The sequence below is a fragment of the Columba livia genome, chromosome 18 (assembly GCF_036013475.1).
Source record: "Columba livia isolate bColLiv1 breed racing homer chromosome 18, bColLiv1.pat.W.v2, whole genome shotgun sequence".
Classification (NCBI taxonomy): domain Eukaryota; kingdom Metazoa; phylum Chordata; class Aves; order Columbiformes; family Columbidae; genus Columba; species Columba livia.
The window spans coordinates 2,287,128-2,312,118 of record NC_088619.1 but is presented as its reverse complement, the minus strand read 5'-3'; the positions used below and the strand labels follow the sequence as shown (position 1 = coordinate 2,312,118).

Sequence of the window (24,991 nt, the reverse complement as noted above, 5' to 3'; positions counted from 1 at the left end):
GTCTGTGAATTCAGATTGTTTATCTGTCTTGAAGGCTGCATGCAGCTGTGGCCTCTCCACCTCCAAAAAACAAAGGATAAAGTAAACCAAGAAAAGATATAAAGAAGAACAAGAATAATCTGGACTTCTCACAAGAAGAAAGTGAATAGTTACCAGGGCTCTCCAACCTGGAAAACAGGTAACGGCATGGGAGAATCACGGGAGTGGATGACTGGGGATGAATGAATTGAGTACCAGTAGCTTTTTGTCTCTCACAAAAAAAGTAGGAGATATCAAATAATATTCTCTGATGCCAGGTTTGGAGTTAACATAAGTAAGCAGTTTTTTATATATGTTCAGTTCCTTTCTTCAGGGATGGAATATTTCAAATAGGAATTTGAAATATTTGTGTGAGGAATTTGTAGTTTAACAAGATGCAGAGACAGATTGTGTTTCAAACCATGCAGCAGATTACCAAAACCTGAGAAAGTACAATACAAAGAATCTCTCTCTATTACTGTCCCATGCTTATAATCCATCTTTTAAGCATGTTCTCCAGGGTCTTGTAATGGATGAAATATTGAACTAGATAAGCCCTTATTTGGGTTCTCCATTTGCATATCCTGCAAGTACTTCCAAAAAGCTGAGGAACACTGATCCAGGCTCTGACCCCACTTGACATTGACTTTTACTCCTCTGTCTCCCATATCTCCCTCCTTCCCCATCCTCTAAGTTTCCATCAGTCCCAGCACTGACAGACTACTCTGATAAACTGTTGCGGGTCCCCAAACTTTGATCAATCTATTTCGATTTGGAATGACTCTCTTACAAGCGATAGAGCTCCTAGTTGAGTTCTCCCCATATTTTTTTAATGCAAACAATGACACCTTGTCATATTCACTAAATCCACAAGATTAGAAGTCCCACAGATGAATGTATGTAATGAATCACTGAATGAGACGTTGGCTGGGCCATGTTTAATAAAGCCTTCTGCTTTATTCTATCCATAGTGCGAAGCAGAAATCATTGACATTTGAAATAGAAACTTTTTTCACATCAAGAGCAGGGGAAAAGACAGAACCAAATCAACTTTCCTCTTCTGTCTTCAGCTTTTCCCTAATTCCCGAGGCAACAATGGCAAAAAACAGCTCAGGGAAGAAGGTGCGAATGTAAACTGCCACTCTGGGGATAGGGTTGGCCAAAAGGACCTCCTGCTTCTTACTGCTTACTGTGCGCAAGACTTCCTCCGCCACCTCCACGGGGTGCAGGCCATACGCAGCCTTTCTGAAAAAGACTGTGAATCGAGCAGAGAGGAGCGAGAGCTTAGAAATAGACAGGGAGACAGACAGACAGACACATCAGAGAGACCGGTGGTGAAAAGACACACAGCCTGTGCATCAGTGAAATCAGTTAGATTCCTGCACACTCTACATCCCTTGCCCCTTCCCCTCAGCAGTACATCCCTAAGATATTTTAACAATTTTGAGGTAAAATCCTCATAGTCCCTAAGAGAAGGAGCAATTTGAGTTGCACTGGAACTCTCCCTTGTGTCCAGTTGTGGCCCCTCAGTTCCAGCAGGACAGGGAACTGCTGGAGAGAGTCCAGCGCAGCCACCAAGATGCTGCAGGGAGTGGAGCATCTCCCGTGTGAGGAAAGGCTGAGGGAGCTGGGGCTCTGGAGCTGGACAAGAGGAGACTGAGGGGGGACTCATTCCTGGGGATCAATATGGAAAGGGGGTGTGTCAGGAGGATGGAGCCAGGCTCTTCTGGTGACAACCAGTGACAGGACAAGGGGCAATGGGTGCAAACTGGAACACAGGAGGTTCCACTTAAATTTGAGAAGAAACTTCTTCCTGGTGAGGGTGGCAGAGCCTGGCCCAGGCTGCCCAGGGAGGTTGTGGAGTCTCCTTCTGTGCAGACATTCCAACCCGCCTGGACACCTTCCTGTGTAACCTCATCTGGGTGTTCCTGCTCCATGGGGGGATTGCACTGGATGAGCTTTCCAGGTCCCTTCAATCCCTGACATTCTGCGATTCTCTGATTCTCCCTTGGGAGCTTTCCTGCTCTGCTCTACTTCCATTCCCCATGCCCCACTGTATTCATTTTCTCACGTTATGTTGTCTGTTTCCATGTTCCTTCTTTTTCCACCAGGCTGTCTCTAATATCTCTTTTATCTTGCTCCCCATGCCTGTTAATTGTTTCTGTTATCTCCAGTCTTTTCCCTATGCTGCTTTCTTCTGGGAAAAGTTTCTACACTCATCTACTACCTCTCTTTATGCGTCAAACCTTACATTTCCATATAGATGCCTCCCAGTTGCCAGGTGCTGGTTGACGATGGTATGAACAGATGAAGGTTGGATTCACAGTGCTGACAGATATATCAAATTCTTCCATTTCAGCTCTAAGACAATCAAAAAAGCCTACAGCAGCATGCTTAGAAGCAGCATCTGAAAGAAAGAAAGAAAACCCACATATTCATGTTTGGATATATAAAAGTGTAGATATAAGATTATATAGCTCCATAAAACAGAAATGCTTGGAAAACTGAGCATGAAATGACTAGCCAAAAGGCAAAAAACAGTGAACTATTTCACCCAGTGGAATTATTAGATCATGTGTTTAAAAGAAACAAAAGAAAGTTATTTGTACAGTAAAATTATGCACCAAATATGCAGTCAGTCTCCCTATATGTGTTAAAAAGCATGTGTCGGGATTTCCCAGTCAGACATATTAAGTCCCGGCTTAAGCAGTAATACTCTATGGTTTAATGTGGCGGATGTCTGTGACGGATGGACAGATGTCCCCAAGACGAGTCTCCACACCACCTGTTGTTGCAGTTTGTGACACATCAATAAATGCAGTGGCCATTTCTGCAATGCCCGAGTACTTGCAGTAGCAACACAAGATGCTTTTAATATTAAGGTTCATTTTAAAGTAACTGAATGCTAAGAATTTTAAAGCTGTTTTTAGTGCCTTTTTATTGAGAATGCTCTTAAAGAGGGATGATAGTATGTGAACCTTGACCAAAAAGCAGAAATTTGTGTTAAGTGCAACAGATCTGCAAAGCACCCATCCACCTGGTATTTGGCTCAGTTCACAGCAGAAGTCAACCTGTGCAGAACATTATCTAAAATACGGCGGGTGCGCTCCAGGAACAGCAAGAAGCTTCTCCATTCATCTATTTTGAAACTCCTTACTCTGGAAGCCGTGCAAAATGAACACTGTAAATACTATATCTCTGTTAGCACTTCTGCTACTCATTATTTTATACACATACATTGTACCTTGACACCATTGGCTGTTTCCTAGATAGAACCCATGCCTGATGCCCTATCTTTCTTTCTTTTCTGAGCCTTTTTTGGTAGTTTTTGTGCTTCTTTTGAAGTGGGGAACTAGAACTGCACACAGTGTTCAAGATGTGGGCAGTGTATAGCTTTATACAATGACATGAAGACATGATTTAAATTGTTTCTCTCCTGCTTTCCTTACTGTTTCTGTCACTGTATTTTGCTTTCATGGAACTGTAAATCACAATCCTGAGGTCTTGCAGACCTTTTAATTCAGAGACCATCATCCACTCTAACCTCCAGTCACAGTTTAAAATTACTATTTATATCTATCCTATATTTTCTGTCCACTACCTTTGCATTTTATTACTGCAAACACCTCCCGTCGTAATTCAGGACAGCTCAGTTTCACTAGGAGCTTTGGATGAAAGACCTTGAACGTTTTCCGGAAAGCCAAACAGAATACAATTACTACATCTCCTTTTAAACTCCCACACGTAAATCCATCTAGTGCATGAGTCTCCTTTACAAAGCAGTATATAACATCTACCAGTATGTTATATTTACGCACCACTTCATTCTTCATTATGGTTCGTACTAATACGCCCAGTACAGGTGTTAGACCTCCAAGTTTGCTGTTTCCTGAATATCTCCTAAGACGATGATCTTGTCCTCAAATACCTCAGGCACAAGGTAGTACTAAAAGTAGTATTTAACTATTCTTCTTGAGTCCCAGTTCTTTGAATTTTTTTCGGCCAAACACTGTACTAATAGTTTACTACATTAGGATGCAAATTAGCACTTTCATTAACCTGTTATCAGAGCCATGGAATACTCACAATTTATGCATTAGAATGTACATTTTTGCTATGTGTAACTTACAAGCTGCACGAAATGGGATTCCTATTTTTCCTTGGATACTGTTGATTAAAACAATTTGGCCAGTTCTTCTTGAGATCATGTTGGGAAGAATGGCTGAAAAAAAAAATAAAAAATAAATAAAATAAAGAGACACACAAGACTGGTGAAGGGACTTGAACACAAGCCCTATGGGGAGAGGCTGAGGGAGCTGGGCTTGTTTAGTCTGGAGAAGAGGAGGCTTAGAGCTGAGCTCAGCACTCTCTAGAACTACCTGAAGGGCAGTTCTAGCCAGGTGGGGATTGGGCTCTTCTCCCAGGCATCAGCAATAGGACAAGGGGCCATGGGCTTCAACTCTGCCAGGGGAAACTGAGGCTGGAGATGAGAAAGCAATTCTTTGCAGAGAGAGTGGTCAGGCATTGGAATGGCTGCCCAGGGAGGTGCTGGACTCACCGGCCCTGGAGGGTTTGAAACTGAGATTGGACATGGCACTTAGTGCCATGATCTAGTCAATGGACTGGAGTTGGACCAAGGGTTGGACTTGATGATCTCTCAGATCTTTTCCAACCCAGTCGATTCTGTGCCAAGTAAGAAAACTTTACATACTTATTGAAAGGAAGTGACAGCTGAACTGCAGACAGCACAACTTTAATGAAGGATGCCTCAATACTGCAATCAAAAGCACTACAAAACCCAGTATCTGGAAATTGTGTCTTGTAGACTTCATTGGATTCTATTATGCATGTAGATTCGGGTGCAGTATTATCACATTTAGTTGTCAACCTGTCTGTATCTTTGCAAGGGTTTTAAAAACAATTGTCTTTGTAACAAAGGCAGAAAGCATGTAAATAAAGGAGTCACCATATGCAAAATACAATAACCAGACATTTTTAAAACTGTCTCTTTTAAACACATGCTTATATATTTCTTGATCAATCTATTTCCAAACCAAGGCACTCTGATTTTGATCTTCTGCACCTCCATTTCAGTCCGTTGATTTTCGCTGAATAGGTTTTAACTATAGTAAAGAAGGCAAAAATAAGTGCAAATGAAGTAGTGCAATGCCAGTGACTCGGATTTCAAGCTTTCAGTGGCAACAGCAAAACAGGAGAAAAATTAAAATACCTTTGGTTAATGTGATGGGTCCAAAATAGTTGGCATCCATTATCTTTTTGTCAAGTTCCAATGAAATGCTCTGCACTGCTCCTTTCACCTTCATACTTGCGTTGTTGATCAGTATATCCACACAGCCATAGCAGTTCAGGATTTCCTTAGCTACATCTCGAATGCAGTTTATGTCTGAGATATCCAGAAATATGAGCTTTGGTGCGTATGTCTGATAAAGAAAAGACTAATTTCAAGGATACCTGCTAAATAAAAAATGTATTTCCTTTTATTTGTCTTGTAAATGAATTTACCTTTATATCTGAAGTAAGTGCTTTTATCATTCACACAAAAACTTTGATTTGTTCTTTTAACCCACTCCAGAAAAAAAGGTAGATCAACAGTAAGTATCCATAGACTCTGAAATTCAGATGAAGCAGAACACCATGGGAATGGTAAGCTGAACTAACGCTACCCTATTGAATTTTGTCTCTCTTGTAATCAGTGGAGACAGATAATAGACACAGGGGGTGACTTCCACCACTCCCAGTGATGGTCTCGCTGCAAGCAGACCTCTCGAGAACTTTATTGAGGACAGAGTCTAGGATACAATGCTTTGATAGAAAATTTACATATAGGTGGGGGCAGCTGGAAAGTAGGAATGGTTTGTTCAGCTGTGTACTCTATTCATATAATTTCTGTGAAGATGTAGATTTTATCAGTTATGGGACAGAGGAATGAACTCCGAGTGTCTTCTCTCACCCTGTTACTGTGCTGATGTAGTGCAGAACCCTTAGTCATACTTAATTTTTCCCAGTAGAGTCTGTGCAGACTAACATGACCACACTACTTTCATGGTTATTTATGCAGATGAAGGTCACTGCAAGAAAAGGGTCTAACACAAGTATTTGTTGGTCTGGTGAGCAACGGCTGTAGAATTTGTGTGATCCCTTCAGGAACACCTGTGCCCTGAAATGAATCAGCTATCTGCTGGTCACAGAGGGAAAGGTTTCCCATGAGCATCTTCCAAAGAACTGACACCAGGGCAGCCTTGCACGTCCACCTGCGCGGTGACCCAGCCAGGGACAATGAGGAAAGGGCGCTCTTATTCATGTGCTCCCATGCCCCTCTAGCTGGGACTTCTCCCAAAGCAGTGGAGAAACTAAAAATTAATTAAATCTTTAGACACATCTCCAATTCCTGAAGTACTCTAATTATGTGAAAAAGGAATGATAGTTCCTGTGGGTGAATGAAGCACTTTGGATCCCTTTCATCCAAATTAACAGGCAAATTCCTCTGCCTAGCATTTCTAGTTGAGTGGCTTGTTCGAAATGCAGGACCACTCAGTCGCCTCCAATCAGCTCACGAGAGCAGCATTTCTGAATTACACTTTTGGCATCATGCTCTGTAGGCCATCAGAGGTGTTTCTTTCCCTCTTTCTCTCTGTGGACCATCTTGGGAGTGCTACCTGGGTGACCAAAATCACCATTAACAGTGAATCATGTGTATTTTCAAAGCATAGTGAGGAAATACTCACCATACTAGGGTCCGCCACGTTAATTAAAGCATCATACAAGGTTTCCAACTTTTCCCATGTCCGGCCACATAACACCAGCCTTGCTCCTCCTGCGTGAAACACCCGAGAACATTCTAGAAGAGAAATACATTCAAAAGAAATAATAAAATTAATAATTTCATTTTGTGTATTTGGCTTGAAATGGGATGCTGGTTTTGCTAATGACGTTGAACCTATGCTTTAAAATCCATTCATTTTGAAAAAAAACAAAGATATAAGAGAAAAAGAAAGCAGTAAATGGCAATAATATATCTGTGAGTAATCAATTAAAATTTAATGTCATGGTATAATACATAATTAATGGTACAGTATAACAATGCTGTTTAGTCATTTGCTTTAAGAAAAATTTAATTAAGAAAGTAACAATATGCCAGTTAATGGAGGATGGGTTTGAGCTAGAAAAATTGTTCTGATTATCTTTCTTCCTTAACTCTTTCCACTTACAGACACGCTTGTTATGAAGAAAATTATATACAAAAATACACGTAAGGTTTTTACAATGCAAACTACATCATTTGCAAACCTTCATGTCTACTGCAGTATAAATAAGAAAGAAACTAACCCCAGTAAGCTGTAAATCTAGCTCTGTATGCTACTTCTGTGAAACTTCTGGCAAGGTGAAAGTCGTCTGCACCTTTGAGAAAGAGCAATACGGAGAAATTTACCACCTACTGTCCTGAGCACCAGTGAGAGAGGCCTTTCTTCCACAGACCCTTCCATCCATACGTAATCCATGCCCAGACCTTTATCTCCTGAGTGTCAGACCTCCCCAGCAGTCAGCAGAGGCACCAGGGCCCAGCTCCAGCTATGTCTTGTTCAGCTACACTCCTGCAGGCTCCCTGAGAAGGTGATTGCTGGATATGCTGGGCTGGCAGGGCTCTTTCTCCACATATTCAGGGCTATTCTGAGCTAGGGGTTCACCCCAGTTTAAGCTGGATCTCTGAGGACCATTCTTCTCTCTTTCTTATGCAAGTTGTGCTTTCTGAAAGTGGGGACTTGCACAACAAGAGGAACTGGCAGCCAGTGTCACCACCATCCCAGCTCAGCACCGGCTGCAAGACTGCGGCCAACCCATCACATTAGGTCATCATGATGGGAGTATGTGATCAGCTCAATCCAGGTTATGGAATACCATTGCTGACAGTGTGCCTCTGGTCTCTTTTCTTCTCTAGGTGATGCTGAGGGTGAATATATCCCTCACCGTCCTGTCAGTTTGACCAAAGAAAGGAGTTTAAAAACATGGGCATCTTTCAGGAACACATTATCAGTCGTATCTCTCTAGCTGTTGTAGCTACAGAGTGCATGTCCGGGCTCAGCTGAACTGAAACTGTGGCTCTTGGTCCAGGAATTGGTCAAGATTGTCCTCCTGACCAGAAAAAGTACATAGTTGCTTGCCTTTTCTTTCTTGGAATAGATGTCTCACAGATAGGCCTGAGGATGCAACTGATGATGCGCCCACAGAGCCCCAACCCAGAGATGTGATTTCTCTGCAGCCAGACAATTAGTTAACAGTGGGTTATGTGTGCTGGTCGGATTGGAAATCAAGAGTTATTTTTCCTCTCCTGTTTTTTTCCTGATTAGGTCTTACAAAAAGCTCTCAGCCTTGGATACCTTATATTTAGTCCCTAAATCACATCTGTATGACAGTTACACACGCAGCGTGAGAAGAACAGGAATATGGTCTTAGAATTACTCTCATGCCTTTCCAGCCTGTTTGTCTTACCTCCCATGACCTTTGTTGAATGGGCAGCGGTACAGCCCCAGTGCTACAGTTGTCTGTCCTCCAAAAAGCATCTCCTTCCAACTTCAATACCCACAGGCAAACCCAGGTATGCTAATATACCCATCTTAGGTTTCTTAAATGCCCATTTTAGACTCTTAATATCTTTATGGAAGCCCTCCTGGATCTACTCTTCTATTTTTGTAAACATGTGCAGCTAGAGACTACTATTTCTGTAATCTTTTTCATTACTTATGATAGTATTTTTATGAATGTCTTCCATTTTCTTTTTTCCTAGCATAGAAACATTTTTGATTTAAAGTCCAAAATACTCTTTGCCAATACTAGGACAACTACACCAGTATTCTTCCTATAAATATAACAGTTGGGGCAGCCTTGTGAATAAAACACATCTACTGTGTGAAGAGCAATGAAGGCGAAAAAGAGAAACCAATGATGTTTTGTTCTAGAACTATTGTGGACTTTTCTGAGTTATAGCACTGAGAAGAAACAGGAACCAGGTTTAAATAACAACCGTAAACCATTGCAAACATCTCCAGTTATCATAGTTTTTGTTTCTCTTTTTTAACATGGATGAATGTCATCTTTAGTCCAGAAGTTCTGGCATGTGGGAAAATGAATTTGGCTGTTGTCTAAGAGTTCAAATATGCAGCAGCTGGACAGCCAGCTGATATTTTAATGCTGTGGACTGAACTGCACAGCAAATTTTGCGTGATTTAGAATTACTCAAGCCTGCAAATTACTTATTGGTGTTACCCTATGGATACTGGCAGAAGATATGTCTAAGATAATAAAATTGCTTTGAGTTACCTCCCTTTTTCATCTATGTGAATAAGGGGGCAGAGGGGAGAGGGATTCAATTGCCTTTGTAGGCTCAAGAGACAGGCAGCAGCTAGTCACAAAAAAAGATTAAAAAGCCAGGTTAATAATAGGTTAATAAGGAAACTGAACTCAGGAAGATCTTCCCAAGGGGCCATGCAGTGCTGGAGAAATGTATCCTTGGAGTTATTTGCATTGAATCCACACCCAACCAGATCTAGCACTGGTGATGATGTTCCTGCTCCAAGGACTTTTGTCTAGAAACATCCAGCAGGAATCCTATGATTTTATCAGATACCAAACATCAGCTGCTGGAGAACTCTAAATCGTGCTTTTCCAACCAGAATACCAAAATATAACAAAGCAGAAAAAAATGCAAATTAATATTATCTTCAGCTGAAATTGAAGTGTGTCAGGGAAAGGAAAAGACCAGGCGGGACCTGGAGGTCAAAACTTTTTCATACCTCATCCTAACAGTCTCTGATAAAGATCAGTCGCTGTCAGCATAGTGTGTATTCCTGTTGCAGGTCTCTGCTCTGTGCTACTAAGGAATAATTCTTCAAGAACATTCCCTTTCCCCATCTGTTTTCTGCTCGGGAGCGCAAGGTTTCCAACATGCGGCAAGTCTTCACTGGAAATGCCAAAATGTAGCCTCAAGCTATGTTTGCTTTACCAGGCGCTCGCAGCTACACCTCCAGTGGTGCCTCCAGCAGGGTCGTACATCAGCGATATATGACCCACTACCTTTAATGTGATCTGGCAGCACCGTGTAGGCAGGAAATATGAGCCAAGAAATATACATTAAGTGGCTGGTCACCCAGGCACTCAGTTTATATAAACTATAAATTATCACATATCCTTGTCTATTCAACCCACCGTTACGCGGAGCCAGGCAGCCCACTGGGAATACTGGAGGGTGTCAAGGGGAGAGGAGCAACACGGGTGGTAGGGGGGGCAGAGGTGTGAACAGGGACAGAGGGATGAGCACGGGTTTTTTTAGGGAATGGGAAATGTTGAAGTCTCTGTCTCTAAGGGCTGAAAAGGAACACGTAAAAAGTCAGATGACACCGGTTTATACCGACAGGCTGCTGCCATGCACTGACAGACTATGTAATAAGATCTCATAGTAGCAACATGCTAAAAATAGCATTCTTAATGTGCTTACAAAACCTCTAATTCTATTGAATTAAATAAACCCAAAGCTCTGCAACTCCTAAAAGTTTACCAGCAGTTCCTGCGGCTGAGACTAAAAATGTGCATTTAAAAATCATAGGATTTATTAAAAAAATATATATTTCTTCTGCTTCATCCAGGCAGTTATGAATATATACAAGGTAACATATGCAGATTTTATCACCTATAGGATGGTTCTCGGGCTGAAGAAATGAGACAACTCACCCTTGCCCAGTCCAGAGGTGGCATCCGTGATCACCACCACCTTGTTCTGCACGGCCGACTTGGACAACAACCATCTGACTGTCTGGTAAATATAAATAATTCCACTGATCCCGAAGAGAAGCAATGGTAGAGCAAGTACAGCAAGAATACCCATCGCTACGGGAAGCAAAAGACCATACGAGAGTAACAGTCATCATAACATGCATTCATTGTTTTTCAAATTATTGTTATCTAAAATAGCAATGTTTTCATATATAGAAAACCCAGGACTCAACACGCCAAAGGCTTGAAGCAGTGGGAAGCTTGTTTTCCTATCAATGGCTTAATATTATTATTTAATAAATAGGGTAATATTGTTTGTTTGTCTGTTTTCCTCATCATTGCATGGTCTAACCAAATCTGGATTCCTTTTATTCCAAATTACTTTATGCTGGCAAAAACATAGCAGAATTTTAGTACAAATACTGCCTTGAGGCAAAACATAAGCTAAAATATAACACTGAACTTTTCTATTTTCCTGTAATTGTAACATAATTTAAACAGACAGTAAGTTATTAATCCTAATTTCAGATAAAACACATAATAGAAGGTTTTTTTCTGTTCTAAAAGATAGAGAAAATAGAATCACTTACTACGGCTATGAAGACTCCAGGTACAGATAAAACATTCTTTTGTATTTTTTGCCAATTTTTGTATTACAGGTTTAATTAAAGTCCTTTAGCCATTTTGCAGAGCATTGCATTTGTTGGGACTGCTTGCCCTGAATGAGAATGGCTACGTATCAGCCATGTGACAGAGATACTTTACAAGTAAATATAGCATCCACAGTCTGATTTGCGTGCCTGACCTATCCCGTCCAACAGGCTGGGCAGTCGTGGAAAAGCCCTTAGTGCAGCTTCAATTCAACTGTACAAAGAAACCTCTGTCTTTCTGCCTTGCCTTCATTTGCAGTTGTTCACAGGACTGCCTCGATTTCTTGTCATTGACCCTCGATTAAATTCACACATAAAAACATTTGTATAAACTCTGGGATCACAATAGGTCTCAAAAAAAAGGCAAAAAGAACCATAAAGACTTTTCCACTTGAAATAACATGAATGGTGTATGTATGTGTCACTCTTGGTATCTGCACACCAAATGTGTCTCTTTCCCGGCAATTTCAAGCCCATATCAACTTCAGGCAGGTGATCTAACTTTCACATTTTCTGCACAGAGACATTATCTGTTAACCTGACGCCACCGTTACATGTTGACCTGCGAGGTTCTGAGCAAAAGAATCATTCACAATAAATCATTCCTGTTTTGCTGGTTCAAAAACTTGTATCACAGTCTTCAATTTGTCAGTTTTGACAACCACATTCAGTACCCCTGCTCGCGCTGTTCTAATGTTCAAACTTTCGTTTCCAATGAGAGAATTACAAGTCTACAAACAACAGAAAGTCATGGACATTGGAGTGTTGTAACAAGGAACAAAGACTTCATGGTTACGTTGCAGGTACCAGGACAGTGGTAGCTTTCAAAGAGTGAGAAAGGACAGAAGGTTAGTCAAGAGGACATAGGAGGAACGTTAGACATAGTTTGTGAACCTAACTTGCTCTAGAAGCTAATGATATTGGGAATCAAGATGTGTATTCCTGCCTACGGAAGCTGAAGTTGCATGCCAAAGAACCCATGATTTCAGTTTTCCAAACCACAGAATTGTATCATGTGCCAATGTTCAAAAAACTGTGTGCACTTATAGCTAAAACGACTCCATAGTGAGTGACAGATAGGAAAAAATACCTGTTTTCCAATGCAAAATGGTCACGGTGTCCTGAAATTTACATCAGTTTCCACAGGAGAAGTTAAAATCATTAAGTCAAATGAGCTGAGAAGTCAAAACATCTGCAGAGACAAAATCTGATTTTCTATCACCTCGAAAGCCCCATCTATCTTCACTTTCAAAGTACCAGCTTTAAATAAACAGGTATGCATTTCCCTATCAGTAAGTAAGCTGGTTTATTCCTTTTACAGAACAGGATGTGTCATTAGTTTAATTTATGTAGGGTTCTGGAAATATTTTCCTGTGAAGGCGAAACATTGAAAAAAAAGCACACTAAAGAGAGGGGATTTATAGGAGTTTCAAGTGATTTGTTTGCTTTGTCCTGAAATGAGCCACAGTAATGTAAAGGCAAGAATAAGAGAAAGTCAATCAACAATGTGCAAGATTTTAAGGATAAAATTCTAACGTGTCTGTTACTAATAATGAACAATTGCAAAGGAAGACCGCCTGAGCCATCTGGATAAATACAGACATACAGTGAGTGCAAGAACCAAAACACCCAAATCTTCCCAAACGCACAAACCTCTCAGCCGGGTGAGGCACCAGAGAAATCTAATCTGCACTGCCACCTGCAGAGCATCATGGAAACACCCCAGGAACAACCAGGAACTGTTTCAGAGCATGGATCTGAAACAGAAGTGAGACCTTTACTTCCCCTCTGAAATCTTCATATTCCTAACACCTTTGTCTGGAGCTGAGCTCCAGGAACTGTCCCAGATGACACCAGAGCTCAACAGTGTGTGTTTAACATACTATAGAGAAATCATTGATCAGGGGCACTGCTGGTTAAAGATTTCATCCAGGAAGAAGAAACCAATAATTCAAATCCATGTCTGCCTCAAAAAATGACCCTGACTTTACAGCTATTATTTCTGGGGGTTGTGAACTCCCTAAGCACTGGGGCCAGTATTGTTCAATATACTCATCACTGACTTGGATGAGGGAATAGAGTGACTGTCAGCAAGTTTGCTGGTGACACCAAGCTGGGGGGAGCGGCTGACACTGGAAGCTGTGCTGCCATCAGAGACCTGGACAGGCTGGAGAGTTGGGCGGGGAAAAATTGAATGAAATATAACAAGGAAAAGTGTAGAGTCTTGAATCTGGGCAGGAACAACCCCAGGTTCCAGTGTAAGTTGGAGAATGAGCTGTTGGAGAGCAGTGAAGGGGAAAGGGACCTGGGGGTCCTGGGGACAGCAGGGTGACCATGAGCCAGCACTGGGCCCTTGTGGCCAGGAAGCCAATGGTACCTGGGGTGGGTTAGAAGGGGGGTGGTCAGTAGGTCAGAGAGGTTCTCCAGCCCCTCTGCTCTGCCCTGGGGAGACCACACCTGGAATATTGTGTCCAGTTGTGGCCCCTCAGTTCCAGCAGGACAGGGAACTGCTGCAGAGAGTCCAGCGCAGGGCAACAAAGATGCTGGAGGGAGTGGAGCATCTCCCGTGTGAGGAAAGGCTGAGGGAGCTGGGGCTCTGGAGCTGGACAAGAGGAGACTGAGGGGGGACTCATTCCTGGGGATCAATATGGAAAGGGGGAGTGTCAGGAGGATGGAGCCAGGCTCTTCTGGTGACAACCAGTGACAGGACAAGGGGCAATGGGTGCAAACTGGAACACAAGAGGTTCCACTTAAATATGAGAATAAACTTCTTCCTGGTGAGGGTGGCAGAGCCTGGCCCAGGCTGCCCAGGGAGGTTGTGGAGTCTCCTTCTGTGCAGACATTCCAACCCGCCTGGACACCTTCCTGTGTAACCTCATCTGGGTGTTCCTGCTCCATGGGGGATTGCACTGGAGGAGCTTTCCAGGGCCCTTCCAACCTCTGACATCCTGGGATTCTGTGATATTCTCATCCACAGCATAGATCCTTGTTTTAACCAGTGGCTGCCTAACATCTAAGAATACAATTCTCCCTCAGAGTAGAAACGGGAAGGCATATGGATTTTCATATACCTTGAGTGGATATGTGTCTCTAACACTCAAAGTCAGAGACATTTTTAATACTAGTAGTAGCCACGTGAAGTGCTTTAGTTTTGTGCTGCTTACACTCGTGATAAAGGAACATGTAGGCTGTAGTGAGCCTTGTGTTCCCCATTTGTCTCAGCCACATGATACTGTAAGGCATTTGCTGTGACTGCATTATTTTCACAGTTCTATGAATTTTACTTTGTTCTCCCCTGCCCGTCTTAGTTATTGTGTCTGTTTCTTTCCATTCTTATTTTATTGATTTTCCTTGTATTTTTTTTGATAGCTTTGAGATCGTGGAGCATACTGACAGTACAGTTTCTACTTAAAGATACTTTTGGCATTTGCTAGCATTCCTATGTTTATACCTATGTCATAACCATCTATGAATGGTCCCCACTATTCGTAGACCTGTTGTTGACTTGTATGCTTAGCCCATCATATATTTGTCATACTACTATGAATATTTCCAAGCCTTGGAAAGCACAGAAATTCTTGCTTGAAAAAACAGTCAGCACCATGTTTGGTCCTCGGAGCAGCAGATACATAGTATTTCCATTGTCAACGTAAAAAAAAATAAACGTTTAACAATTTTGGACTAAAAACCTGCCCTTTGAAAGTCCTGTGATCACAATGCACGAACCAGAAACTTGTCAACAGAAGAACACCTAGTTCAAGTCAAATACCCTGCCTGCTCAAGGTAAAAACCACTCCTCAGTCCATGTAATTATTTGATGTTGTCTTCCCACACACCTCTGTGGGCTGCTCACGGTTTCTCTGTGACCAGTTCTTGCCTCTGAACTCCCACATGTTGTCAGCAGTGTCAACTTCTGCATCCGCAGGGGTCACCTGAAGGCAACTCCTGACACCATCTCGCACCCTCTTCAGAAGCCCCAGGATATTGGTCATCCCAGGGCTGCTGTGCTGGGGTTGCTGAAGTTAGACTCTCCCAATTATCAGAATGCAAGTGACAAAGCAAGCCCAAGTGCATTTCTCAGGGGCTTTCCAAAGCCAAATCCTGTTTCCAACCCTTGCCTGAGGTCAGCTGAAGTCTCAAAGCTCTTTGAAACTCTGCTCCAGATGCACTGAATTGTGGATGCAGGCCCTGAAGCAGCTTATGTCAGGTCTAATTGCAAGCGCAGCTCCTGGGAAGCATTGCAAGTGCAAGACAAGGTATCAATTGGAGATTTCCGAGTAGAGGAGAAATAGATAAATGCACAAACACACATATAATTATATACACACATACACAGAATCATAGAGTATCTCACACTGGAAAGGACCTGTAAGGATCTTACATACATACATATGTATATATAGAAGACAAAAAAACTATCATGACAACAAAGACATAGTTTTTCTCTGTTCTAAATTGAGACAGAAAATCATGCTCCTGCTTGATTACCTTGTAATTAGGATGATTTGACTTAAAAATTAGAAAACAGACAAGCCAGGGCCAAACTTTCGACACTGTGCTGAACCCAGATTCACACAGTTCCCCAGCTCCAGCAGAGCTCCAGACCGATCTTAAGACTGCTGTTCTGCGACCTTGTGAAGGGAAGACTAAAGCAGCATCACCACTGAATTTTCTAGCTTTGCAAAGACTGTGAATGGCTGCTGCCCAGCGCGGCTGGTGGGATGAAGTGAGGTGGGAGACTGGTGGGTTAAGAGCCGTGTTCAGCTAAACAAGAAAAATCTGCTGCTATAAAATGACAGGAAACAGAACTCAGTTTTTAAAGCTCTGAGCTCAATTAGGCAGGAATTCAGAGGGACTCTTAGCACAAGTGACAGCGGCATACAGGCCAATGTAACTACCCCTATCAATGGAGCTATAGCATTGACAACACAGCAACCAGCAGGCTGTCGCGTTTTGTTTTGTTTTCAGTGATTATTTACGGCCCATTTTTCATATTGTTTCCTGTTCACTTTCTGTGCAGTATTTTCTCTTCTGGCCATGTGCCACAGATTTTTTGTAACAATCACTGTTAACTCATAACTTGTGTTTTGTCCCTTCATCTTAACTGTTCCTTTAGCTTCTTAGCTCATCATTTCATTTTTATATAGTTTATATTGTTGTTTCTACACTTCTTTAACAATGTTCCTGCTAGTTGCTCCTTGGAAAATTTCCTATACAGTTTTCTTTTGTTAATTTCTCATTGAGAGAGTAGGATTCTTTTTTTGCTGTTCATTATTCATTAACATTGCTGCTCATTAGCACATTACTTACTGGTCATGTATGGCACTTCTTGCTGTAATTACCTTGCCCCGTTCTTACTTACTATTTAGGTATTGATTTTATGAGGATTAGTAAAGCAATATTTACAAGATGAGTAATTCGTTCCTGATTAATTTTCTTCCTCTTATGTATGCTACTTGTTTTGTGCTGGTTTTGGTGTTATCTCAGTTCTTTTCCTGTTTTTCCTTTCCAGTGGATTATTGTTCTGTCTTTTTCCTATGCATTGCTTTTTTTTGCCCTAATTTATGTTCATGGACATTTTTAAGTCATTATATATCAGCTTTTATTTTGTATTTCATAGGGCCACAGAAAGACTCAGTTTGGAGGGGACCTGGTAAAGATGTCTTATGCAAGAACTTCCTTTCTTTTAACCCCACAGGTGTTTTATTTTTTATTTACCTGTAAGTGGCATAAGCAATAATGATTTTCCTTTATTTTGATACAATTTTGGAACACTTACTCTCTCTGTCCCTCTTTATACAAAACTTCTATTTAAAAAACATTTGATACATATTCATGGAAATGGAAACCAAAAAAAAAAGCAAGAGCTACCTGCAGGTTTTTCAGCCATTCGGTGTGTTCTGTCCACGTTCTTCTCCCCTTTTCTTCACTTTGTGTAGCACATGAAAACTTATTTAAGGAGAAGGTTGGTACCGGGACGGTGCAAAGGTGAGGCCTCTCACCAGAACTGTGCAACTGTAAAACCGAAGTTAGAATTCTATGAGTTACGCCCATTCTTCAATGAAATTCTTGTTATTTAGCTCTTACCAGAGAAATTAAATAAGGTTTATGCCACTATACTCTGTGTTTCTGCCTCAACGGCTGTTTATCATTAGTCGGCCCACTACTGTTCAGCAGGCTAACGAAGGTGCCTAAATCAGATTCCAGTGATGTACATGTAATTCACAATATAAATCAGTGCTTAGTACCAATTACATTGATTTTCACTAAATAAGCTAATATTTCCAACTAAACCTGTACTATCAATGACTATCCAATATATCTAATACTGCACTTAACCAATGCATCTTACTCTTTTTTCCTGCAGAAATACTACTATTACATTTGCCGTGGAATTGATACAGCAAATGTGGTCCCAATGGCTGAATCATGGCCAGACTGTATCTTAGCTTTAATTCCACAATGTCTGAACATCTTGATTGATGATTTAGATGTGGGGATTGAGACCATCATCAGCAAATTTGCTGATGACACCAAGTTGGGAGGGAGTGTGGACCTGCTGGAAGGCAGGAGGCTCTGCAGAGGGGTCTGGATAGGCTGGAAAAATGGGCTGATTCCAATGGGATGAAGTTCAACAAGGCCAAGTGCCAGGTCCTGCGCTTTGGCCACAACAACCCCCTGCAGCGCTCCAGGCTGGGCACAGAGTGGCTGGAGAGCAGTCAGACAGAAAGGGACCTGGGGGACTAATGGACAGGAAGCTCAACATGAGCCAACAGTGTGCCCAGGTGGCCAAGAAGGCCAATGGTGTCCTGTCCTGTATCCAAAATAGCGTGGTCAGCAGGACAAGGGCAGTGATCCTTCCCCTGTGCTCTGCACTGGGGAGGCCACACCTGGAGTATTGTGTTCAGTTCTGGGCCCCTCAGGTCAGGAAAGAGATTGAAGTGCTGAGCGGGTCCAGAGAAGAGCAACAAGACTGGGGAAGGGACTTGAACACAAGCCCTATGGGGAGAGGCTGAGGGAGCTGGGCTTGTTTAGTCTGGAGAAGAGGAGGCTTAGAGGTGAGCTCAGCACTCTCTAGAACTACCTGAAGGGCAGTTCTAGCCAGGTGGGGATTGGGCTCTTCTCCCAGGCAGTCAGCAATAGGACAAGGGGCCATGGGCTTCAACTCTGCCAGGGGAAATTGAGGCTGGAGATGAGAAAGCAATTCTGTGCAGAGAGAGTGGTCAGGCATTGGAATGGCTGCCCAGGGAGGTGCTGGACTCACCGGCCATGGAGGTTTTTCAGCTGAGATTGGACATGGCACTTAGTGCCATGATCTAGTAAACGGACTAGAGTTGGACCAGGTTGATGATCTCTGAGGTCTTTTCCAACCCAGCCGATTCTGTGATTCTGTGACAAAGTATACAGTCACCGACTGATGAAACAAAGGACTATCTTCTGAGTGTAAAAATGGCTACAGGTAGATTTCTAGGCATTTACCTGCATTTTCTCCTAAGCTGCTAATATTCAGTAGCATTCATTGTCAAGTGTGTTTCACTGCTGAGAGTGGGGGAAGTGATTTGAACATGAAATTCTGGGTTAGCTGTATTGCAGTTAGTGTTGTACTGTGGACAGACTGATTTGGATCTAAAATTAATGTAAGGGATTGATGCTTAATATGCTGTAAGAAATTACAAAAGGTAGGAGCTGAGGGACGTAACTATTGCTCAGCTAACTGAAATTACATATAAAGTTTATAGTCACAGGAATTAAATGAAGAAAGAAAAAGGGCAAGAGGAGCCCAAGCCTGTGCTGTGAAATTTGAACATGAAGTTCAGGCCCGGCAGCTCCCCCTCCATAAGCTGCGGCCAGAAGAAAAGAAGTAAAAAGCTGGGTTCCTGTCAATTCAACATAATGAGCCAAAGGTTAAAAGTTCACTGTGTCGAAGCTGAAGGAGCCTTCATCCAAAGACCCATCAAGACCACCAGATGGCACTGTGCGGGTGCAATAGGGAGGTGTCAAGGAGGAGACTATGGAAATGATTACCTGGGACTCATTTTAATGAGAAGCGGGAAAGGTTATGAATATGTATACGTGTTCCTGGGGTCATTACGAGCATGTAACACCTTACTGTATTTAAACACACCTCATATTGTTACAAGTTGCGCATGAATGGTGGAACGATCCCCCTTGCGCCCTTGAAATAAACATACCTGCTTTATAACCTTGTGAGTTGCAAAGTTTTATGACTTTATAGGTTGTAAACTTGTTTCCACGCATCATCATGGCCAGAGAGTCCTGCAGCCCCGGCGGAGCTCTGAAGTGAGAAAAGACAGATTTAGAAGGGAACCCCAGCTCCTGCAGCATCCTTTTCTGACTCCCCGCAGTGATTACCGCCCCTTAAGGGGTGGGGAGGAGGAGCAGATCCCTTCGGGACCTGCAGTCTGCTGGTTCACTGCTGGGGGCAGTGGCAGGGGCGGGAAATACGAAAATAAACCGGAGCAGCAGCGCTGCTGGGGCGGGGGGTGTTCCCTGCAGAGCAGCCCCCCGGGAGCCAGGCCTCGGCTCGGCCCGACCCAAACCCGCCCCACGCCCACCCGGAGGAACCTCAGGAACCAGGGGACAAGTGACCCCAAGATGGGGTGGCGGGCAGAGAACGGGTTCCCTCTGGCTGGGAAGCGGGGGGGGAGCTGCGGGGGAACGGGAGGTTTGGAAAAGGGGAAGGCGGTTCCCTGTGGGGCAGCGAGGCTGCAGGGGGTCCCGTCCCCTCACGCAGCCACGCGAGCTCCGCCAGGGGCTGGAGCGCCGCTCCCCGCCGCCGCCGTCCTGTCCGCGCCGAGAGACCGCCCCGCCGCCATCTCAACTGAGGGCACAGCGGCCGCGCTCTCCCCGCACAGCGACAGACACTTCATCAGCCACCGCCCGAACGGCGCCGGTACCCGAGAAGGAGGACTCAGAAGGACGTTAACTCTCCCTCCTCGGGGGTGGGTGCGCCGCCCGCTTCCTAGAGCGGCTCCCACAGCGACCAGCTCCCCTTCTCCCCGGCGGTACCAGGCACGGCCTCAGTGCGGCGGCTTCACTGCCCGCGCCAAAGATGGCGGCCGCTCCGGCGGCGCGGTGGGAGCGGGAAAGTGTGAGGCGCTGCAGGCGTCAGGCCCGGCCCAGGAGCCGCCAGCCGCTCGGGCTCCCACGCACCCCCCCGTTTTCTTTACATTTGTATATCGTATATAAACGCAGAGAGAAGGAGCAGCAGCACGGAGCAGGCTGCTGGGTACCAGGTGTTCCCTCAGCACGCACACCCACACACCCCCCCCCCCCATCCCGGGCCGCTCGGCACGAAAGGGAAGGTGAGGGAATGACAAAAACTAAAGGCACAGAGGTGTCCTGGCTGAACCCGAGCTGCGCTCACCCACCCCTTGAACGGCAATTCCAAAGGCACAGCCCCACTCACCAAAGCTGGTGGCTCCGCAGGGTCCCCAGCAGACACGGCCACTCACCGGCGGGGCGGGGGGGTCTCTGCCCGGGGAACCCCCGCGGGGTCCGCGGTCTGAGGACAACGCTCCGCCCCACAGCCCCGCACACACACTGCGACACGGCGGCTGCGGGCACCCCGGGGCGGGGCACGAAGCTGCTGCGTCCCCCCAGTTCTGGATCCCCCGACCCAGAGCAAAGCGCTCCCCTTCTCCCCGGTGGCTGCCGACAGCCAGCCCGGCTTCTTGCACAGCCCCCTGGCTCCCCCCTCACCCCGTCCCCCCGGTTAGTGCCAGGGGGTGCTTCTGAAGCCCATGGACACCTCAGCCCCACCCGGGGTGCAGGATGGGCCTCTGCTGGCTCTGCCCTGGTGCCCACTGGTTTGCTCCCCGTGATCCCTCTGGGGGGACCCTGGATACCACTGGATCCACCTGGGCACCCCCAAAGCGCCTTTTTAGCACTTATTTTTCTCCTGAAAAAGCAAACACAGGGGGCTTTCTGCCATCCTGCCCCAGGGACCCCCACTCAGACCACACCGGCGCTTGGTTGCCCATCGCCATTTATTGCAGCTGCTGCCGGCTCAGCGCCCGGGGCGGTGGGACCGGGGCCGGGACCCCCGTCCTGCCCGGCTGTCAGGACGCTGATTTCATGCGGTGTGGCAGCAGCTTCGGTGCCTGGGTGAGGCGTCCGGGAGCTGAGGCTGGTTGGCGCTTCAGCACGGCTAACAGCAGCGGGGAGGCGGTGCCTGGGGGCGAGGGGCAGGGTCAGCCACAGACACCCACCAACAGGGTCCTGCCCCCACCCTGAAGCACACAGGCTGTTGTCCCACACTGCCCAGCACCACCCCACATGTCCCCCCAGCTCCCTCCAGCTCCACCACAGGGACCGGCTGCCCCAGCAGCCAGTGCTGCCCCCACAGCCCAGCCCAGACCCCAGACCCCCGTCCAACCCTGCCCAGCTGTGGGCACAGACCCGTCCCCCCAGACAGCGGGGTGTCCTCTGCCCCCCGGTGCCCTGACAGGGCCATACTTTTCTGGCTCCTTGAGGTCGAGGTCTCTGGGGTGGCCGTTGGTGTTGTGGGCAGCTGAGAGCCCCCCATCATGGAGAGCTGCTCGTCCTGCCGCTTCCCATCGGTGCCGTCCTGGCCCGACAGATGCATCGCGTCCTTCTGGGAAGGCGACAGCGTGTGACCCAAACACGGGGCCCCGTTCCGCATCCCCCAGCAACCCTCCCCCAGCCAGCTCTCCCCGGGGAAACTGAGGCACAGATCCCCCCGCAGGCTCAGCATCCCCCTCCCCACCTCTGCCATCCCTACCTTGTTGGGGCGGCGGGCACTGGGTTGGGACGGCCGTGGGGTGCTGGGCGGTTGGGGCTGGAAGCGCGGGGGCGTGACGGTGTGTGGGCCCCCACAGCTCCGCGGAACAGTGGGGTATCTGCACTCGCCCGTCCGCTCCCTGTGGGACAGGACATGGGGGTGCTCAGTGCCCGGCAGGTGGCACCCCATGTGTCACTCGACGCCAGGGAGGGGTCGAGGGGTGCTCCGTGTTCGGGGGGCAGTTACTCACGGTCCAGGCGCCAGCATGTTGAGGGGCCGGTCACAGGACAGGCAATGGAAACCAGGCAACAGCTGCCTGGAGGGGGGAGAAAAGGGCTGGGGAGCTCCTGGGGGGCACAGCCCCACCTGCACACCTGCCACAAAAAGCCTCTGCACCCACCCCCCAAGACTGGTTCAGGAGGGCTCCTCCCACACGTGCCCCCTCATTGTGCCGCCTCTATCGCTGCGAAGCTGCAGCTGGCAGGAGCACAAGGCACAGCCACTTGCTCAGCATCCCCAGGGGCGCTGCCCACATGGCTCCCACGCCAGGTACCACACCGGCACGAGCCGGGACAGCCAGCAGGAACAGGGCCAGCACTGCCAAAGCCACCACTGTCCCCATCGCACTCACTTCCTAATCCCAGCGGCATTGTCACGCTCTGCCTGCAGCGCCTTCTCCTGGAGCTGCCCGCTGAGGCTCTTCCACCGCTCCTCCTGCTGCTTCCGGAACGCCCCCAGCTCCCGGCGGTCCAGCTGTGGACGGGTGACACCCTCAGCCAGCTACCCCAGGATGGGACATGGCGGTCCCCGGGGGCACAGCCGGGAGGGGGGACCCTCGCAAGGATGCTGCCTTAGGCTGCCAGGCCCCAAGGTGCCAGTGCTGCGTGGAGGGGACGAGCCCTCACCTTGCAGTCCATCTGCCTCTGCAGCTCTTTCTGGAACTGGAGCCAGCCGTTCTCCTGGCCCGTCACCCGGCTCGTCACCTCCTCCATCATCTTGGTCAGCCGCTCCACGCACGCCTCAAGCTGGCTGCGACTGACTTTGTCAGCCAGGGCGCCTTTGTCTGCTTTCTAGCAACGGGGAAAGGCAGGAGAGCGGTGGGGACAGGATGCAGAGACAACAGGAGAGGGGAAGTGGCTACGTGGTCCTGTTCACCCCATCACCCCCGTGGCGTTGGTCCCACCAGCCGAAGGGACTCGGGGTCACAGAGGGACCTGGCAAGGGACCTGCAGCCGGGCTGGAAATCCTCCCTCCCCCTGGCTGGTTCTGCCAGCCGGCACCCAAGGGACAAGGGGTGTTTGTCACCCTGCCAGGGACACCCTTGACTGGCACCGGGGCCCCTTGAGCCCGTACCTCATCGATTCCCAAAACCAGCAGCTCCTCCTTGTCTGCTTGCTTCTTCTCCAGCCTCCCCAGGGCCTGGGACAGAGCCTTCCAAGGCAGACAGCAGCCCGTGATGCCACGGCAGGGTCGGAGCTGCCCCCGGCCAGCCGAGCACCCCCTGCCTCCCCACCCCATCAGAAACCTCCAGGAAAGGCATGGGGAAGCTGTGCAGGGCTGCGAGCAGGGTGGCAGGGGGACAGACCCCTTGGGGTCCCAGCCTGGGCTCTGCACGCGGGTCACAGCCACCCACCTTGACGTCATTCTGCTCCTGCTGGCGATCCTGCTGGAGGTTTGCAAGGTCCGAGCTGAACTTCTCATAACCTTTTTGGAGCTGCACGATGCTGGTCTGGAGGCACTTGAGCTGCTCGTCCTGCTGCAGGGACTAAGAGGACAAGGCAGTGCTGAGCAAAGCAGAAATGCCTGGGGGTTCCTGGCAGCTCAAGCCCCCTACACCGCATCTCCTTACCTGTCTCCTCCACTTCGGATAATTGTCCACCTTGCCGCCCGCCTTCTGGGCCAGGGACTCCACCTGCTCCTCGAGCTTCTCGCAGCGCTGGAGGAGCTTCCCCAGCAGCACCCTGGTGTCCGGGCTGCAGAAGTGGCACCCTGCGTGCTCGTGTCCCCCGCTCTGCACCGTCGCCCTCGGCTCGTCCTGCTGCTGGCAGGGGAGGAGGAATCAGCTCTGAGCCGGGCTGGATGCCGCCCACAAGCCCAGGTGCCGTGGAGGCTCCATGGCCCCATCCAGCCAGGGGACGTGGCCGGGACCCCGCCAGGACCCTCCCTAGCCAGCGGGGGCTGGGAGCGCTGCCCCCGGGCCTCACCTCTGCCTGCAGCTGCTGCGCTGCCTCCATCACCAAGTTATTCACGTACTTGGCCGCAAACTGCTCCAGCTCGGCCTGGGTCGGCTCCTGCTGCTTCCCCAGCTCCTTGCGCTCTGCCTTGACCTTCTGTCCCTTGGGCCTGGCCAGCGAGACGGGGGCAGGGGCAGGCTTAGCCTTCGTGGGGGTGTCCCTCGGCCCCCAAACTGGGATGCTGCCAGACCCCAGGCTCCCTCGCAGCCCTGCGGGGTAGGAAACCCTCTCCCATCCTTTTACCGCGGCTGTCGGGTCATCTGGCCGCTGCCGTCTGCTTTTCTGCCGGCTCCAGACCCCCTCGTCTTTCTGGGAGCATCCTCCACCTTGCTGATCTGGGAACGGCAGTGGGGGCGGTGAGGGCACAGCCCCGTGTCATTCCGGCACGGGGACCCTTCGGCTGCCCCCTCCCTGCCCAAACTGGCATCCCCGCAGCCCCTCGGGGACTGCTGCCGGCTCACCTTCTCCTCCTCCCCGCGGAGGGCCCTGGCCATGTCTTGTAGGAAGGACATCTGGCACTTGAGGTCAGACAGGATGCT

General features: G+C 47.4%; 3 protein-coding genes across 7 annotated transcripts in view; all 3 read right to left on the bottom strand.

Annotated features, from left to right (window-relative positions):
* Nucleotides 1–2,309, bottom strand: part of GLP2R (glucagon like peptide 2 receptor) — a 63,529-nt gene extending 61,220 nt beyond the window's left edge. The window contains exon 1 of the mRNA XM_065034443.1: nucleotides 2,270–2,309. The gene's annotated coding sequence lies outside the window, so the exon portion shown is untranslated. The remainder of the gene's footprint in view (nucleotides 1–2,269) is intronic.
* Nucleotides 952–21,072, bottom strand: DHRS7C (dehydrogenase/reductase 7C). Of its 5 annotated transcripts, none has more exons than XM_065034454.1 (9): nucleotides 20,884–21,071; nucleotides 19,646–19,749; nucleotides 17,325–17,468; nucleotides 10,762–10,917; nucleotides 6,765–6,877; nucleotides 5,249–5,459; nucleotides 4,148–4,240; nucleotides 2,270–2,425; nucleotides 952–1,273 (listed from the first exon to the last, which is right to left on the bottom strand). In XM_065034454.1, the coding sequence occupies exons 3-9, from the start codon at nucleotides 17,341–17,343 to the stop codon at nucleotides 1,065–1,067; spliced, it is 957 nt and encodes a 318-aa protein (XP_064890526.1). In that variant the 5' UTR covers nucleotides 17,344–17,468; nucleotides 19,646–19,749; nucleotides 20,884–21,071; the 3' UTR covers nucleotides 952–1,064. The 5 variants fall into 5 exon arrangements, with proteins under 5 accessions (XP_064890526.1, XP_064890527.1, XP_064890524.1 ...); XM_065034455.1 differs by lacking the exon at nucleotides 20,884–21,071 and adding an exon at nucleotides 20,372–20,523; XM_065034452.1 differs by lacking the exon at nucleotides 17,325–17,468 and having other exon boundaries at nucleotides 20,884–21,072.
* Nucleotides 21,073–21,445: 373 nt separating this feature from the next.
* LOC135575722 (uncharacterized) lies at nucleotides 21,446–23,309 on the bottom strand. Its single transcript, XM_065034457.1, has 6 exons — nucleotides 23,124–23,309; nucleotides 22,850–22,971; nucleotides 22,469–22,534; nucleotides 22,219–22,357; nucleotides 21,933–22,071; nucleotides 21,446–21,648 (listed from the first exon to the last, which is right to left on the bottom strand). The coding sequence occupies exons 1-6, from the start codon at nucleotides 23,211–23,213 to the stop codon at nucleotides 21,536–21,538; spliced, it is 669 nt and encodes a 222-aa protein (XP_064890529.1). The 5' UTR covers nucleotides 23,214–23,309; the 3' UTR covers nucleotides 21,446–21,535.
* Between the last annotated feature and the right edge of the window lie 1,682 nt (nucleotides 23,310–24,991).